This window comes from Cyprinus carpio, chromosome A1, assembly GCF_018340385.1.
Source record: "Cyprinus carpio isolate SPL01 chromosome A1, ASM1834038v1, whole genome shotgun sequence".
NCBI classification, from domain to species: domain Eukaryota; kingdom Metazoa; phylum Chordata; class Actinopteri; order Cypriniformes; family Cyprinidae; genus Cyprinus; species Cyprinus carpio.
Window position 1 is genome coordinate 28,730,608 of NC_056572.1, and position 19,893 is coordinate 28,750,500.

The window sequence follows — 19,893 nt, forward strand, 5'->3', positions numbered from 1 at the left end:
CTAAATGGTGACACACACACATTTTAATTGACAGAAGCACTTTGATCTTACGGTGCCCTAACAAACACAAACAGAGTCAGAAACTAACAGGACCTTTCAAAAACAAAGTCACCCAATACCACATACACACATTTCGATTTGGGTAAAGAATCTGGTGTGATTGTCACAATGAAATAAATCACACTCACAACCTGATGTGATCTTTATATCACAGAAAGGGTAGAACACACACACACACACACACACACACACACACACACACACAGACCTTGTGATCTTTGGCATGCCTGGTGTCTTCATATTTCCCCCTTTGATCTCTTAGACACTCTCACACTTGGACTCCTGTGATCTCTGAGGAGAGCCTTTCACACACACACCCACAAAGGACGGTACTTCCATGTGACATCAAGAAGCACCAAATGATAAAAAAGAGAAAGAGTTAGACACCAAGAAAGAGAGAGAGTTTCTGCATTATGTATCCATGGTGCTTTTGTATAATGAGAATGAATAAAGAATTCCAGGAGCCTGTCAATTACAAAGGACCAGAGAAGAGAAGAGAAGAATAAGAGAAGAGAAGAGAAGAGAAGAGAAATTATATGATTCGTTATACAATACAGTATGAAACAAGAAGAAAAGAAAATTTGAAACAAGATGAAAAATGGAGAAGACACGAGGAGAATGGAGAAGTTAAAGAGAAGAAAAACGAGAGAAAAAATGAGTAGCAGAGAGTCAAGATGAGACCATACAAGAAAAGTGGAGAAGAGACATTGTAAGACAAGGCTAGATGAGATAAGAAAATAAGGAAAGTTAAGACATGATGAAACAAGACAAGAGGAGAAAAGACAAGGTGAGACGAAGAGCAGAGAAACGAGAAGAGAAGATACAAGGAAAGGCAAGACAAAGAGAGTCGAGACAAAACAAGACGAGAAAAGTGGACAAGACAAAATAAGACAAACAGAGAGTCAAGATGATCCAAGAGGAGAGACAAAGAGAAGAAACAAGAAGAGCTGAGACAAGCAAGATGAGAATAATAGAGACAAAGTGAGACAGAGAGAAGAGACAATATAGAGACGTAAACCAAATAGATGAGACAAAAGATGAGGTGAGGTATGAAAATGAGAAAAGACCAGCTTAAATTAAACTAGAAGCAAAGACACAATTCAGAGAACTTTAATGTGAACAGTTTCAAATCAAACCAATTGTTCTTGTCCTTATATACCTTCCTCTATCTTTAAAAAGAGTTTTTTAAGTCATGGGACTAAACATTCATAAATGATGTGATAAGAGCCAGCAGAAAAGGGGAAAAAGCTAAATTAGGAAACAGAAAATCATTCAGGAAACAGAGAGAGACTGCATGAGCTCTGTTGAGGCGCTGCTCAGCACCTGAGTGCAGCACAGGGTTTTTGTGAGACTTCCAGGCTTTATCTCCATAAAATTGATCGGTAGAACACTATAGCCTAGCAAACCCCAGTGTGTGTGCTTGTTTGTCTGTGTATCTGTGTATCCTTGCACTCTCGCTTACAGCACGCACAAATCTAACACCACCAGCCCATCTGCGGATTAGACCCAAAGCTCACTAGCAACGGTCCATACGTGCACATGGACACTCGCCTCCAATACAACTGAGCTCCATGGGGTGAGAATGAAGGGATGAATAAATAACCCGCTCGTCCATTTTGGCCTTTACCTCTCAGTGCTCACAAGCGCCTTATTGTTCCCCACTGCAGCAACTGGGAAACAATGATGACGGTTTAATACCAGGGGCTTATGGACAGGATCTAATCAACAGCCTAATCACAGAGAACAATAGCGTCTTCTCTATCTCCCCAATGCAGAATATGTATTCGGGCTGAAAGACAATGCATTTCACTGTCTATACAGCATAGAAAAGTGACTTTATTAGCCTATGTTGGAGACACGACAAAAGTATTTGTGTATGCAATTTAAATTGTCGCTATGAAGAGGCCCAGCGGAACAATTCCAACTTCTAAATTTGAATGTTTTGGGTTCAAGTTAAGCTGTAATCACAGCATTTGTGGCACATTTAGATAATAGAAATTTATCATTTGGACTCGCACCTCAAAACAAGAAAAATTGAGGTTACAGTAAGGTAGTTACAATGAACGTACATGGGACATACTTTGTAAACTTAAAAAAAAAAATCAAGTAAACTTTACAAAAACACAGTTTCAAAAGGCTGTAACCAACAAAGCTGCAGCTGGGTGTCTGTCATCTCATATTCTGCAGTGTGTTCTGCTCCACTAACACTAGTCAGAGCCCATCGGTGGCTTTTTGGTCAATTGAGCATGTTGAATGCTCTGATTGTCTGTTCAGCTTAGTGAACCAGTGCACGGGACGAAAAGTGAAAGTGATGAAAGCGAGCGAATGATGAAGTCAAAAAGGACACACAGAAACCTGTTCAAATCTTACATTTTCGTTTTACCTGAGTATCCCAATATTCAAATATTTTCATAGCAAAATGGCCATTTTGTGGCCAAGTGATCAACATAATTAATCAAAATTGTAAGCAAGGGCTGCTTTGTTTATGGTTTGTACTGTACATCCGCAGTCCTAGTTTCGTTTTTTATTTTTGAATGGCAAATATAGACTACTGCCACCTGCTTGTACAGAGTTATTTCCTCTAATGTAGGCACAAAATGTACGTGCTAGTTGGCTGCTGTCTATGTTCAAGTGCAACTTTTTTGCCCAGATGCAGGCAATGCAAGGCGACACAGTCAGTTTTGTAGCTAGTTCTTTGATGCCTGTTCGGTGTGTCACGGTCTTAAGATCTTGTGGTAATACTTTGAAAAAAGTGGGTATTTTATTTTAGTCTGTGTAGTGCTTTATTCAATCTTTTAACTTTGTTATCATGATGCGATGCCATAAAGCAGGTAAATATGAACATTTTTGCACAATAATCTCAAGGTTGCCACAGAAACATGACAACTGTAAAACACTAGAACAAATTCCACTCACAGCAATGTATATCTGTAATGCATAATCATAGTTTATCCCCCTAGAAACATATGATCATTTAAACATTTGTACAGTATAAAAATCAACAGGTTCCCATAACAAAAATATGACTTTTTTGTGGTTGGTTCTGTGAAATTTACATTTAAAAAAAACATTTACATTTACACCTTCTTGCAGTACTTGCATTTAACCATGAACACTCATTTAAGGGTGGTTGTAGCCACAGTGAGGCTTAAAAATAATGTTTAACTTTTATTATGTACCATACTGTACAATTCCAGGCACTTCACCCATGTAAAGCCTCCCATCTGAGCTGAGAATTTTGAAGAGTGTGTATTTAATGTGCTCTTAGCCTGACCGCAACCTCTGATGCTTGCTTTGCCCTTTCAATAACTCACAACCTGTGTTCCAATTCACAGGGCATCTCTATGCAGTGCTTACTGCTCCCTAGACATTGACCAATTCACTTGACAAAAATGGCTCATTTGGTACCCTGCAATATCAGCAAACAGTGAGATGCACCGATTACAAGTCTTAAATATAAATGGCCATACTTTCATGTGCATACATGCATAAAATATAACACATCCAAACCATTTTCTTTACCCAAGAAAAGCACAGAAATCAGGTCTTTCTCACTGTGTGTCACCGACCACAATGAATGGTGGCTGATTTTCCCTGCCCATGTAAAGTGATATATCAATTTACACTTGTTCCCTATACAGACTAAATTTATATGCAGAGCAATTGAAACGTTTCTGTTCTGCATCTCCTCTTCTGCCTTTTTCTGACTCCCTTGTTGTCTTTCTCTCCCGAGTTCCTTCCACATATATATAGAAATGTATGTAGCAGCGGTTGCCATGCCAACCAATGCAGCCCACAGAGTGTGTTTGGGGTTGGGGTGTGGTAGAGAAAGACAGAAAGATAATGGAAGAGAGAGAGAGAGCGTGTAAAAGTAATTATTAAGAAAAAGACAGGGTTGAAAACACTCCTCAATCCCCTCTATTTAACCACCACCTCCTGTGGTATGTCACACATCTCACTCGTTCGTTCACATGCATGCTTTCACTCCCCCATCTGTGCTTCGAAACCACAGTGGCTCTTTAATATTCTCTCTTTCTCGATCGAATTGTCCTATAACACTTATTTTTCACCCTCTTCATCTTTCTGTGTTCATCCCTTAATGCCACATTTCTCCAAGTCACGTTTCTTCAGTTCCAATCTGTTCTTTGTCTTTTTCAATGCCTCCATTTAGATGTAAGCGTGTTGTAACTACATGTTGAGTGCCTTCCTCTTCCTCTGTTTCACACCCACGTGTTTCATTTTAAAACAGTCCCTTTTTCCTTTCCTCTCTCTCACCCACCCTAGTCTTTTTCTACCTCCCTCTCCAGCTGTCATATTCATCCTTCCTTCTCTCCATCCATTCTTGCTTTTTTCCAGTAGCATTCACTCATTCGGAAGCCATTTAATCAGTGTTTCTTGCATTCAGACTTAGAAATGATCCAAAGATCTGCTTTGAACACTGCATTTGAAGGTTCTGGAAATGTTTTGGTCTGAGACCACACTGAAAATCTGGGATTCAAATACCAATTTAACCCTAGAAATACCTAGAAATTAATAGTCCGATGTTCTTTGGATCAATCTTAATTCATTCTTGAGAACATCCGATTTTGCTCAAAACTGTGGCGTAAATGCTGCTTATGTGCTGCTGTCATTTTAGCAAAAAAGAGACAAATACTAAGGCATTCACAAATTACTCAAATTGCCATGACAATAACATAATTTGTGATAAAAAGTCATTCTTTTATTCAGTTTGGAAGCATCACATTTATCAAAAGTGACAGTGAAGACTTTCACAATGTTACCAAAAAAAAAAAAAAAAAACTATTTCAAATAAATGCTGTTCTTTTGAACTTTCTATTAATCAGAGAATCCTAAAAAAAAAAAAAATCACAGTTTCCACAAATATATTAAACAGAACAAAGTAAGAATAAAATATTTCTTGAGCTCCAAATCAGCATATTAGAATGATTTCTGAAGGATCACGTGACACTGAAGACTGGAGTAATGCCTGCCGAAAATTCAGTTTTAACTTCACAGGAATAAATTACATATTAAAATACATTAAATTAGAAATTTTAAATATATTTGTATAATAATATTTTAAAATATTAGTTTTATTGTATTCTTGATCAAATAAATGCAGAGACTTCTTTCAAAAAGAATAAAAAAAAAAACCTTGAACAGTTTTTGAACAGAAAAAAAAAGTATTGTTTTATTTATAATTATTTATCAGTTAATTTAGATACATTTTTTTGGTACTATTTTCTTCCAGGTTTAAACATTGACTCAGCGTCACTGGATGTGATGTAGATGTGCACTATAATGCTTCTCTACATTAGCGATGTGTCATAACTACTGTATTCATGACACTGTGTGGCACCACATCTTTTCAAACAGTGAGGAACTGCATGCATTAGTGAGTCCTCCAGTGAAAATACTTCCATTTTTTCCATGTATATAATTAAATTCAGGGGTTTTTGTTTGTTTGTTTGAAGTAAAATGTTGAATTGAAAAATTGCAATGAATCTGAAAATGTCTTATTTGGTTTGTCTGCATTTTGCTTTAAAGGAATATTGTTCACCAAAAAAAAAAAAAAAACATATCCAACATTAAGTTTTTAACTTCAAACTGTTGTTTACAGCTAAAATATATGTCCTTTATCCATGATAACTCTTCTGAATAAGGAGAGAATTATGCACAGATCAAGCACCATTTAACAGTCCAAAACAAATATGTCAAAGCATTTTGATGTGAGAGGAAAACAGCGGATGGACCTTTTGAGTGGAGGAAGCTTTATTATGGATTACAGACTGGTATTTTGGGCCAGAACTTAAGGTTCAATGTTAAAACACCTCCATGATGGATTTGTTTTGTTCAAACATAGAACTTTTCACTTCAGAATATGTTAATTTATGGACTGAAGTCATGTGGATTACTTGTGGATTATTGTTTTTATTAGCTGTTTGGTCTTTCATTCTGACGGCACCCATTCACTGCAGAGGATCCACTGGTGAGCAAATTATGTAATGCTACATTTCTTTAAATCTGTTCCACTGAAGAAACAAACTCATCTATATCTTGGATGGCCTGAGGGTGAGTACATTAAAATTTTTGGGTGAACTTTTCCTTTAATGACAGCAGCACTCATGATGAGTTCACATCGTTAATGTCATAAATTGGCTTATTTGATTAGTAAGCAGAGAAATATTATACAATCTGAAATATTTCAGATTCATTGATTTTCTTTTAAAACTAAATGTTTAATCATCTTTTTAAATTACTGAATACATTTTTTAATAATAATAAAAAAAAGTTCTTTATTTTTTTCATATATATTTTCTATTAATTTCCAAGTTTAAATATAATATTTTAGTTTAGATTGTATCCCAGATTTTCAGTGTGGACTTTTGAAACCTGCTGTGCTGTGAAATTATCACAAATGCAAAGATGCATTAATGCAGATTCACAACACACACAACACTAACTGATTAAATAAATAAAAAAGTGGACAGATGTGGCATATTAAAACATTACAGGCACAAATGACTGAAAGTGCAAATGCAGGAGAGAAAGCACTATGCTCTCTTTCTCTCTCAATGCGTGTGCATATCCCAAAGTACACGTGAGCAAATGTGTTGCATGAACCAGCCAGACAGGTGCATCTGATGAGCAGTTTGACAACACACTCCCTGTCTAAACTGTCCCAGCTAAATATTACATGCACATATAATGCTTTCGTGTGCCAGTGAGAGAGGCGTGTGTTCCCATTAAGCATGAAATTAGCAGTGCGACTGTGCTCATTAAGTATCCCAGCGCTCCTATGACTCCCCATTAACACTGGGTAAAGCACACGGGACAGATAAGCCAGCACATCGCTCTCCTAGAGTTAGCAGGGTGGATGGAGTCCAACTGATTATGGTGTCAAGAGGTAAAGTCACAAAATTAGAAACATCTTAATATTACTCATAATGGCTTATACATGTACTAGTTGATTTCTCTTTTGTCATTTCTGCATGCATATAATGTAAATCTACAGACCTCCATCCACTCCACTGCTCTTGGGAACAAAAAAAAGAGTCATAAAACGAAGATAACAGTGCGTTTATGTATGTGTGGTTGGGTGGAAGAGCATCAAGCATGGTGAAATGTTTCCGGTAATTCAATTAGCCTCTTATCAAGCTCCTCAGTGGCTTAAGAGAGGATGTGGCATGTTTTAACAACCCTACACCAACACTAAAAAGAGCTCCTCTCCTTGTAACAGCCTGCAGAGGTGTCAAAAAATAGATCTAGAACAAAGAGATTGCTGACAGACGAGTTATACATTCCCAGTGCATTTAAACCGGCTCTATGTAATCTAAAATTAATGGGGGACATAAAAAAAAATCAGACAATTAAAAAGTTAGTTATTGTATTTTACAAATTGGAGTCAACTCTTGAGTGCACTTTTGCACACAAGGTATACTTCAGGTCACATTATGGCATCATGGGAAAAATCATGGGTCATTTGGCAGTTAATTCTGGTTGATTTATTCCAGCCTTTTGGATAATTATGTTGCATATCTAAACTAACAATTAAATCATAAAAAAATCATACATAATACAAGAACACGGCCCTCAACTAAAACTTGATCACAAAACAGATTGTTACTATAGCAAGTGTTAGTATTATTTATATACTATAATTATAATAATAATTATTATATTTTATTATATATAATAATTTAAAACAATAAATTACATATAATATTTTTTATTTTCAGTTTTTAATGTAACCTTAGTTTACAATTTAGTAATTTTGTTATGTGCTTTTGTCATTTTTATTAGTTTTTAGTTTTTTATAATTAGCATTAAATTTATTTTTATTTCAGTTTGAATAATTTTAGTATTTGAAAATAAATACATTTTTATTTAATTAGTTTCCAAAGCAATATTTCTTTCAATAGTTTTTTCATCTCATCTATTTTTATTTTATTTCCGCTTTATTTCAATAATTTTTTTATAGTTTTTGATTTAATTAATAAAAACGCTAGACTGTAGACTTGTGATAATCTTATGTTCAATGATATGAAATACAACAAACAATATATATTTGACTTCTAAAGCCACTTTTGTCTATTCTGTGATTTCATCCTCCAAAATAATGTAATCTTTATGAATTCTTATGAATTTCTTCATTTTGATATATATACATGATTAATTGTGAATATTCTGAACAATTAATTTTTTTCTTTTTTTTTATGATTGGCAATCCTAGTCCTGATATTCTGAGTTGGTCCTTTAAATTTTGACTCAAGTTAGTGAATTAATCCAAATCTCTGGTGAAAAAGCATCACATCCTCTGTTCACACTGATCTTCATGTTCAGTGAACTTTTTCTTGCAGCGTGAGTTGCGTGAATAGTGTCCTTCTTGATAAATATGATGGAACCTCTTGCATTAAAACAAAGGCTGTTCAGGATGCAGGTCACTGATTTAGCACCAGGTTTCAGCAGTAATGTCTGCACCTTTATACACCCTGAGTACATCGGGTGTACTGAGTTCCCAAAAACTGCTTTAAATAGGTCTCCTTGGGACAGCTGTGATTATGCATGCAGCTGCAAAAACTTGAGAATGTTGTGTTAAAGTTTAGTTAATATTTGTTTGCATGGTGTAGTTAACACTGCAAGTGTCTGCAGTTATTGTCCCCTTCTGTTTTTCCTTTTCTCCAAGATGACAAAATAAATGTACTTGACTACTTGTTTTTCACTGTGTGGCATTTACAAAAAGTCCCTCTGACATTTCCTTCTCTTTCTGCACTTTTCTCCCTCCGTCTCATCTTTTTTATTATTACCTTCTTTCTTATTGGCCCGTGTCTTTTGAAAAACAAATCTGCATAGCCATTATTTTCCTTCTAATATTCTCTCCCTTTTTTCTGCCTCTTTCAAACACAGTCATCTTAATGAAGCCCATTGCAGGAAGTTACACAGCACTATGCATCCCATCACATTTGTTTCCAGCAGTTCAGACCTCCATCAAAAATGCACTGAAATACTTTAAACGGCCAACTATGGCAGGACACAACAAGTAACAGTCTTTGTGTGAAGGACAGTACAGTGTCTTCTATGACTGGTTCTCTAGTGACTACCATGGTTAAAAACAATACAGGTCATATCTATGTGATTGGAAAAAGACTTAATTCTTCAGAACTTGAAATTTTAATGATATACTTCATTTCAATACCATTACATATCAGCAAAAAAAAAAAAAAAAAAAAAAAAAAAAAAAAAAAACAATCCAACAACAACAGTATCATCAATTTTACTGCATCATGCTAAATAATGGTATTTTTCAGGCTGGTTTAAGTACACACATGTTCTTCGTATACTGTATATACTGCTGTACCATTCAAAGGTTTTGTCACAGTATCTTTCAGTATCTTTCAGTTTGAACTTTGTTTTCATTTGCAGCTTTTTCTCCCTGCCTTGTTTGTTATCATGGGCACTCATTTGTTTTTTAAAAAGTTTTTGAAATAAGTTTCTTATGCTTACCAAGGCTGCATTTATTTGATCAGATACAGTAAAACCAGTAATACTGTGAAATACAATTACAAAATAATATTTATTATTTCAAATAACTGTTTTATGTTGTGATATATTGTAATACTTCATATTTTTATGTAATTCATACCTGTGATTGCAAAGATGGATTTTCAGCAGCCATTACTCCAGTCTATCGTTTCATCATTTCAGAAACCATATAAAAAAAAAATTCAGGACTCTTTGATTAATAGAAAGTTCAAAAGAACAGCATTAATTTGATATAGAATATGTCATTTGCATGCTTTTTACTATCACGTTTGATCAAAAAGCATTCTTGCTGAATTAATGTATTAATTTCTGTCAAAAAAAAAGACTGACCCTAAACCAATATTTTGTTAATAAATAAATCTATATTATGACCCCAAACCAATATTTTGTTAAATATATATACTATGAATACAATATATTTATAAAATATATATGAATAAATATTAACACTTTACAATAAGGATGTTAATAAATTAGATAACAAGAACTAACAAGGAGCAATATATATGTATAGAAGTTATTCATCTTTCTTCATGTTATTTCACCTCAGACCAGATTTACTAACAGCTAGCACCAGCACAAACCTTCCTTCAGTGTAAAAAAAAATCCTGTCAGGATTTACTAAAGACACTCAATGAAAAGGTGCAAACAGTCATTTTTGCAGCTGACTTTATTGCATATGCATTTGTAGGAGTTTCCCGTTCAGACGCAAAATTTATGTGAGGACAGTATTTAAATGAATCATGCAAATGAGTTACTAAAGTTTGCGTTAGTCATTTTACTGATATGTGTGCCATTATTTACTGCCCAAAAAAGCATGTCTTAACCCATTCTGTGTCTGTGTTGTTAGTAGATTACCCACACCTGATTATCTGTTACACTAATTTGCACTGTTCTTGGTAGACTGGATTGGTCATTATGCATTATGGAAATGCATTGACTGCATCTGTGTTCTTGTCAGCAGATCACCTGCAGAATTTCCCACTCCCTGCTTTAATGGTATAAAGTTCTCATGCTAGTTAGCCCTCCTTAGTAGATCTGACCCCTTATGCTAACAGATAGAATTGACTTTAAATATTAGTAAAAGTTTAAGATTAAAAAAAAGCTGTAGAGTTATTGTTCATAGTTAATGTTAACTAATGTAGTTAACTAGTGGAACCTCATTGTAAAGTGTAAAGTAAATTTACTAAAAAATTATGCTCTCCTTAAGGAAACTTTTGCCAGATTATAAAACACAGCATGTGTAGAATCTGGCCAATATTTCTTGTAGGAGGGCATAATTTGTCCTCAACTTAACCTTTGTAATTCAAAAGTCTTAAAATGTCTAGGTAGCAGTTAGGTTTGTCATACCTTGGCTGCCATGATCATGGAAGAGCCTCCACGGATGCCCAGGATGGGGATGTGCGTCTGAGCCGAGATGAAGTCCAATATCTGGGCAATGGCCTCCTGATCAGTATCGTCCCCAAACACCACACCCTGGATCCAGTTCCGTGACATCAGAGCACAGATGCGGTTTATGATACTCTTGGGGTCGGTTTCGTTCATCGTGACCAGTTCGACTTTCGGAGGGAGAGGCACGTGGAGGAAGTCCTCTTTCTCCAGACCTTCAGAGAGAGACACCTCACTGGAGTTTCCTACAAGGATCACTGCAATGCTAAGGCCTTGAGCAAACTTTGGTGGCAAAGGAGGACCCACTGGACTGACTCCTGGTGGAGGATAATGAGGAGGGCTGATTATCGATTGGCTCATGCCTCCGATGGGCGTCCCGATCCCGCCTCCACGGCGAGACTCGCAGGTGGGGAAGAAGAAGAGAGAGAGGAGAAGGAGCGAGAGGGAGAGGGGCAGTTTGGAGGAAGAAACCAGGGAGACGAAAGACAGGACGCGACAGTCGGAGAAAGGGGAAGAGGAGAGGTGGAGGCTGACAAGCATGGCGGAGGAGTGAAGATACAGTCCCTGCAGACAGAGAAAGAGAGGAGAGAGAGGGAGAGAACTTCAGTTTGGGGGCTGAATTCACAATATCTACATGATTTGAACTTGAATCTGACTGGTGAAAGTTGCAGGATGCAACTCAAACAGACGAGAGACCTGTGGTTTTAAAAAGAGCATGTGTCCTCATTTAAAGGGTTTTTCCTCTTCATTATTGACATATGTTGGACAGAAATCACAGAAATATAGGCAGTCTTGGGAAATGAGGTCATTTGCAGCCATCTCACACACACACACACACACACACACATTTATCTAACTAAGGACATACAAAACACTTCTAATATTTATATATAAAGCTAATTAAAATTAGTAGGATGAAACCCAAAACAAACTGTAAACTTTTTTTTAGCATTTTTAGATTCATTAAAATATAGTTTGTAATGTGTACCCTTAAATGACATCCCTAGAGATCCCAAATGGATGTTTTGTCTAATGACAATTTGGTCCTCAAACTATTGCACACTTTTTTAATGCTGGAGACCTGTCATTGACAATACATTCTGGGTTTTCTTTATCCACTAAAAAATAAATGTGTTGTGTTTTATCTGTCCAATATTTCTTATAGCAGAGCATAATTTGTTTTCATCTTAACAACCTTTGTACCTAAAATGTCCTTAAATACCCAGGTAGCAATTGCATCTGTCATACCTTGGCCATGATCATGGATGACATCCTAATGGAGGTTTGGTCAAATTTAGCTACCTTCTGATGACCTTCTGATGACAATTTGGCCCTTTTTTCAGTGGTGGGGAATGCATCACAATGCATTCTGGGTTTTCTCTCTCCTGGGGACTGGTCACTGACATGATCAGTTGTTTATACTGGTTTAATGCTGTTTTCTGACCCTTTTGGGGATATATGCACTTCAAAAATGAGCTCAAAGAGTTCAAAAGACTTTGATTGTGAAACACAATGAGCAAGAGAGAGCAACTACAGAGAGAGAAAGAGAGAGTGGTGTGCATACACTGAATACCAAATGCAATTAGACGAGTAAGATACAAGTTGATTTATCGGCAAACAACATATTCACTCTCTCTCACACACATACAGACACAAATACACACACAGTGACTGACATTTGCCAATTATCTTTCTGTGAAGACTTTGAGAAAACACTTGTTATTTAGAGCTATTTTCATTAGCAGAGTATTGGAACAAGTTAGTTATTAGCTAAAATGTTTGCATCTGTTTGTTAATGACAGCATTTTTTAAACATTACCCACCTGACACATAACACAAAACCACCTGATCCATGCAGTTTCATGAAGATATATTTTCCATTGAAACATGAACATACACCACCTTTCTAACGTTTGGGCTCAGCAAAGAAGCATTAAATTGATCAAAAGTGACAGTAGAAACATATTATTACAGTATATATACATTATACCAGTAGCAGACTTTTTTTTACAGGGTAAAAAAACTGAACGACATGCCAGCCAACAGCCACAAAACTCATTTCAAGGGGTCTTTAAAGAACAGGCACAGAAAAAAATAATGAAAGTGTAGCCCAGTGGTAAACTTGGGTATATAGTGTAATTGGAACAGGGTGGGTTATGATTAATCTCTCTTACTCTCAAAAACGAGTCATATGACTATTAAAAAAGTAAACGTTTATTTACTTTAAATAAATAATAGGGGACATCTGACTTCTAAATAAGGAAATATCAGTTCATTTTACATAATTAAAAGGAAATAAATATTTGGTAATTTTATTTCATGACAGTAATTAAAACTGAAGTTTAAAGTTTATATTATTTAGCTGAATAATATGTCCAAAGGTTGTATGCAGTTAGCCTTTTATTATTTTATTTTTACTGTTTTTATGTTACTATTTTTATTGGTCATTTGGGTATTCATGCTGTATAGTCAATAGTGTTTGGCTGCAGGTATGAAAGAGACGTATATACACGTGACCTGGGGAGAGACGTGAGAAAGTGCTGGAAGTTTTTTTCTCTTCGTGCTGGACTGGGGTGGAGCGCGGAACGCTGGCACGTTGAGAAGAAAAAAGAACGCTAGAAAGTGCGAGCAAAGCCGATTAAACGGAGCGGAAAGCTCAGAGAAGAGGGACCACGGACTCGGGATGTTTGTGAGCCGCGAGACTGAGTGAGAAACGAAGCTGGAGACCCGTCTGACGGAGCGGGAGAGAAGGAGCGGAAGCCGTGAACGGAGGTAGCCGAGATAGTTAGCCACGGTGGGCGTATGCTGGGCGGAACTGTCGTTTAATCGCACCGCACCTGATCATCCGGACCAAAGTCTTTCCACGCTCTCAATTTTTTGCAAGTGTCCGTTCAGCGCACTCAATGTCCGTTCAGCGCACTCAATGTTTTGCAAGACCAAAACAGGCCTGCAACGTTTTTTTCTTCGTTCAAAATGTTACCGTGAGTAAACTGGAACATGTGTGAATGTGTGTGTGAATGGGCCCACCACTGCATTTGCTAAGACTTGTTTCAGGACACTCGGCGCATTTTGTTTATTGTAAAGTTCTCTGTGTATTCTCGATTGTTAAGAAAGAGCTAAGGGAGGGGGACTTTTGAACCACTTATTCTGGTGTAACAAGTGTGATTGAAACTATTGGGGTTTCAAGCTAAATTTTTAAAGTGGTTATTATTTAAGTGTTTGGGGAATCTTTTGGTTATTTATTTTAGTATATTCGTAAATATTGAATTTTGGGGAAAGCTTTTATATTCTATTTGCCAAATTCTTTTATTCAATTAAACAAGGGCGTTACCCTATTTTTGCTAGACTAAAAAACATCTCTGGGTCTCATTATTTCTAAATAATTTTATTGTCAAAAGGTTTTATAACTCATTAGGTGCACCTTAGTGGTATCCACCTGAACTACACCGAACCCAAGCACCCCCATTCTCACGTAAGTAACTCACAGAGTGGTTGTACGGGTGCTACATAAATAAAATGGAGGCACCGCTGGGATACATTTAGTTCATAAGTAGTTTTAGCAGCTCTAACTTTAGTTTGACCCAGAGATTTAAATAGTTTGTTTAAAAAGTAGGCCTAGTTTGGAAACAAAAACAGTAGTTAACCTACATGTAAAATCACATTAAAGATTACCTATTGTGAAAACTCTAAAACTGCCAGATTAGAGTTTTACTAAGCATCCTAAATCAAGAAAACACAGATTAAGCTTTATCTGTGTTAAAATACAACCAAAACCTACCAAATTTAGTTCTGACAAGTGATCACTGTACGCGCACAACCCGTGGGGATGGCTCAGTTGAAGAACTGGTGTGTTGGAGAAGGCATAGACCCGGTGAAAGCCTTGTTGGTTAAAGATGTACCTCCGGAAACTGAAGTTGGGTTCATTGAAGAAACGCTGCAGACTGTCAAAGCACTTGGGAGAGTCAAGGTGAGAGGAAGAATGTATGACCCTCAGTCTCAAAGTTTAACCGTGCTATGTGAGTGCAGGGAGAAGGTGAATACAAAGGCCATTCCTCTTGATGTTGTTCCTGAGGGGTTTGCTATGACCTGGAGAATCTTTGGACCTTCTGAGCGGGAGGAAGAACCCCAAGCTCAGGCAGCCGGTGATGGTCACAATGTGCCACTGCCAGATTCCAGTTTTTTCTCCCCATTTCAAGCATCCACTCCTGAAGCTATCATTCGAGCAGTTGGTGATGTCCTGCAAATGACAAGTAAGCACACACATGGTGACAACAATCTTTTCAGAAGACTGCGCACTTTCTCAGGGGTCATGCCCACACCCCCAGGAGAAGAACAGTTGGAAAACTGGGTTGAACAAGCCAGACTTATGATTGAAGAATATGATCGCCCTGAAAGAGAAAAGAAAATGAGAATAATGGAAGGTGTAAAGGGTCCTGCACTCGAAATCCTCCAAGCTGTCCATTTCAACAACCCATCTGCATCCTCTATGGACTACATTGACATTCTCGAGACCACTTTTGGCAACCCCGAGAGCGGTGAAGAACTTTACTTTGCCTTCAGAATGTTGTGTCAACACTCCAACGAGAAACTCTCTGAGTTCCTGAGACGCCTTGAGAGAGTCCTAAATAAAGTTGTCCAAAAGGGTGGACTCCAGTCATCGGCGGCAGACAAAGCACGTCTTGACCAACTCATTAAAGGGGCCATCAGGTCTGACATTATGATACTAAATCTCAGATTAAGAGACCGCAGAGACAGTCCTCCCACTTTTCTCGAGCTGCTGAATGAGATACGCCTGGAGGAGGAGCATGAAGTTTCACGTCGCAGACTCCATCCACCCAAAGCCGTCTACGCCAAAAGTGCTACTGTGACCTCTGACATAGAGTTAAAAGATTTGAAAGCCGAAATACACCAACTCCGAGCACAAGTAAGTGAACTCTCTGCCCCCACCGCCATGTCAAGTCACCTTTCGACGAGCACACTGTTTTCGGTCACTCCGACGGCAGAGAACCCAGAAGACAAGAACGTTCAAGCTTTAAAGAAAGAAGTTGTCAAACTCCGAAAGCAAGTCTCTGTCATGTCAGTCAAGCCTAAGTATAGTTCTGCTACTGAGCCCTGCCCACAAGAGACCCAGTCACGATCCTGGCAGCCAAGACCTTCTACAGCCAGAGACCCAATTGATTTTTTTTTGCTATCGCTGCGGTGAAGACGGGCATTTTGCCAACAAGTGTGCTTCTCCCGAAAACTATCATAAAGTTATTCAGAAACTGCTGCAAGCTCAAAGAAAGTCCAAGCAGAACCGCAAATCTGATAACGAAGCAAGAACCAAGACCACAAATGCAAGTGTCAAGAGAAGCTCGGTAAATGTACAGACCAACAGTTTGCCCGAGGGACTCGTGGGACCGCCCTCCACTGCTCAGGTCAGGATCAATGGCAACCCCTGCACTGCGCTGATGGACAGTGGATCTCAAGTTACCATCATCTTCGACAGCTGGTATGCCAAACACCTGTCACACATCCAGTTAAACTCGGTGACCGGTCTAGCCATATGGGGCCTAAGTGAGTCAGAGAGCAGTTACCCGTATAAAGGTTACATACAGATTGAGTTGGAGCTGCCACAAAAACCTAAGTCCAACAAAGTCAAGTCTGTTCCTGTTCTGGCCCTGGTGTGCCCTGATCCACGTTGCTCCGAGACTATACCTGTCCTGATCGGCACAAACGTCAGGGGGGTTCAGTCTTTCAAGTCCCAGCCTAAAAAGAAAGAAGACCTGGAGAATGTCAACTCGGTCAAAATCCAAGTTCAAGAGAAAAAACATTTACCCGTTTATGTAGGGATGTCCATAAAAGGCAACAAAGACGTGCCTGTGGCTGAAGTAAAGTGGTCTGGGCCTGGTCCTCTCAGCATCCCTCCTGGCACTGAATACGTTGCTATCTGCAAAGTTAAAGAGAAACAAGACATCGGAGACAGCATACTCATCATTGAATGAGCCCACTCACCTGCTCTTCCTCCAAGTGTACTTGTCCAGCCAACTGTGTTGTTTTCCAAGATGCTAGATCCAAACAACTTCCTGGTGCTCCTGCGTAATGAGTCTCTAAAGCAAACTGCCATTCCAACGGGCACCGTGATCGCTCACCTTCACATCGCTGACGTTGTGACAGATGTACCAAACCCTAAAGCCGAATCCGTTCCAGCTATGGATCCTTCTCTGTTTGACTTCAGTGAGTCACCCATCAGCAAAGAGTGGAAAGAAAGGCTGAGTCAAAAGCTTGCCAAACATTCCCATGTGTTCTCTATAGAAGAGTGGGATGTTGGTTTGGCTAAAGGGGTAGAACATCACATCCGTTTGAATGATAACACTCCCTTCAGAGAGAGATCTCGACGTATTGCCCCTGCTGATTTGGATGATCTTTGGCGTCACCTGCAAGGTTTGTTGGCGGCTGGGATCATAAAAGAATCGAGAAGTCCATATGCTTCACCGATTGTCCTTGCACGTAAAAAGAATGGTCAACTTCGTATGTGCATCGACTACCGCACCCTGAACCGGAGAACTATCCCAGATCAGTACACTGTACCACGTATTGACGATGCTCTCGATTGCTTGTCCGGCAGTAAGTGGTTTTCAGTGCTGGATCTGCGCAGTGGCTACTATCAAATCCCAATGGCTGATGAGGACAAAGAGAAAACTGCTTTTATCTGTCCTCTGGGATTTTTCCAATTTGAGCGGATGCCGCAGGGGATCACAGGGGCCCCTGCAACATTTCAACGACTCATGGAGAAGGCAGTTGGTGACATGCACATGCTTGAAGTCATAGTCTATCTTGATGACCTCATTGTTTTCGGCAAGACTCTGGGGGAGCATGAGCAAAGACTCCTCAAAGTCATCACTCGTCTCGAAGAAGCTGGACTTAAGTTGTCCCTCGACAAGTGCCAGTTCTGTCGCTCACAAGTCACCTATGTCGGGCACATCGTCTCTGAGCACGGTATTGCCACAGACCCAGACAAAGTGGAAGCAGTGACGTGGTGGAAGCAGCCCACCGACCTTCCTTCTCTGCAGTCATTCCTGGGGTTCTGCGGCTACTACCGCAGGTTTATAAAAAATTACTCCATCATCGTCCGACCACTTACAGAGCTGTGCAAAGGGTATCCTCCGACCCAAAAGAAGCGAAAGCCTACCTCTTCATCAGACAAGACCTACTACAAAGTCAGTGAGCCTTTCGGTGACCGGTGGGACCAGTCATGTTCAGAGGCATTCCAAATGATCATCCACTGCCTCACAAGCGCACCTGTGCTGGCATTCTCCGACCCCACCAAGCCTTACATACTTCACATTGATGCCAGTTTTCATGGGCTTGGCGCTGTCCTCAACCAAGAGTACCCTGATGGCTTGAGACCTGTTGCTTTCGCAAGCCGCAAGCTGAGTGCCTCTGAAAAGAACTATCCAGTGCACCAGCTCGAGTTTTTGGCACTTAAGTGGGCAGTGGTGGACAAGTTCCATGACTACTTGTATGGCGCACAGTTTACCGTGAGAACTGATAACAACCCCCTAACTTATATCCTCACGACTGCCAAACTCAACGCGACAGGTCACCGCTGGCTCTCAGCACTCGCCACATACAATTTCACACTGCAGTACAGGCCTGGCAGCAGCAACATCGATGCCGATGCCCTGTCACGCAACCATCTACCAACCACAGAAGAAGTCTGGCAAACCATACCGACTGAAAGTGTTCAAGCTCTGTGTAAACAGATCAAGTGCCGTGAAACTCCGACAGAGCCCATAACTATTGCTGAGTCACTCGGAGTTTCACCTGATGGTATACCAGAGTGTTTCGCCTCCCCAGTTCGGTTGGATCTCGGTTCTCTGAGTCAGCTCAGTCACAAAGACCTGGTCACCGCTCAAGATGTTGACTCTACTATCGCTCCAGTCAAACAGTCACTTCGTGGTGGTCTATCATTCACCAGCCCCGACAATCCAACTTCTGTCCTGTTGCACAAAGAAGCAAGCAAGCTGGTCATCCAAAACAATCTGCTCTACAGAAAGGTTGAGAAAAATGGATCTGAGGTAAAGCAGCTGGTACTGCCCAGAGAGTATGTCCCGATGGTCCTGAAATCCCTGCATGATGAGTCCGGTCACTTGGGCATGGACAAGACCATCGAACTTATCAGAAATCGGTTCTATTGGCCCAAAATGGGAGTTGAGGTTGAGCAGTACATCAAGAATTGCGGCAGATGCATCACTCGCAAAGCCCTTCCTCAGAGAGCTGCTCCTTTAAAACAGATCACCAGCCAAGGCCCTCTAGACCTTGTCTGTATAGATTTTCTGTCACTTGAGCCTGACTCCCAAGGTTTCGCCAATATCCTTGTAGTGACAGACCACTTTACTCGATACGCCCAAGCTTTTCCAGCCAAAGACCAGAAGGCGGCCACCGTTGCTAAGATACTGTGTGAGCGCTACTTTGTACACTACGGACTCCCTGCCCGCATACATTCGGATCAAGGCCGCGATTTTGAAAGCAAACTGATCCAAGACCTTCTGATGATGTTGGGTATTCGTAAGTCAAGAACAACGCCTTACCACCCTCAGGGAGATCCGCAACCCGAAAGATTCAACCGTACGCTCTTGTCAATGCTTGGCACACTGGATCCAAAGCAAAAACAAAAATGGAGTCAAAAGATCAGTCAGTTGGTCCACGCCTACAACTGTTCTCAAAACGATGCAACTGGTTATTCGCCTTACCTGCTTATGTTCGGCAGAGAAGCTCGCTTACCGGTAGACATCTGCTTTGGCGTGACTGAGGATGACCAAAAGACAAAGTCCTGGCATCAGTATGTTGTTAAGCTCAAGAAAGATCTCCAACGAGCCTACAGTCTTGCAACAGAATCATCAGACAAGAACCACCAAA

At 39.4% G+C, this 19,893-nt stretch overlaps 1 protein-coding gene across 4 annotated transcripts in view; it reads right to left on the reverse strand.

Annotated features, from left to right (window-relative positions):
- Positions 1 to 19,893, reverse strand: part of LOC109062622 (glutamate receptor ionotropic, NMDA 2B-like) — a 98,821-nt gene that overhangs the window by 60,386 nt on the left and 18,542 nt on the right. For all 4 annotated transcript variants that reach the window (XM_042760687.1, XM_042760703.1, XM_042760711.1 and 1 more), the window contains exon 3: positions 10,954 to 11,556. In XM_042760687.1, the coding sequence (XP_042616621.1) occupies positions 10,954 to 11,556 (603 nt within the window). The remainder of the gene's footprint in view (positions 1 to 10,953; positions 11,557 to 19,893) is intronic.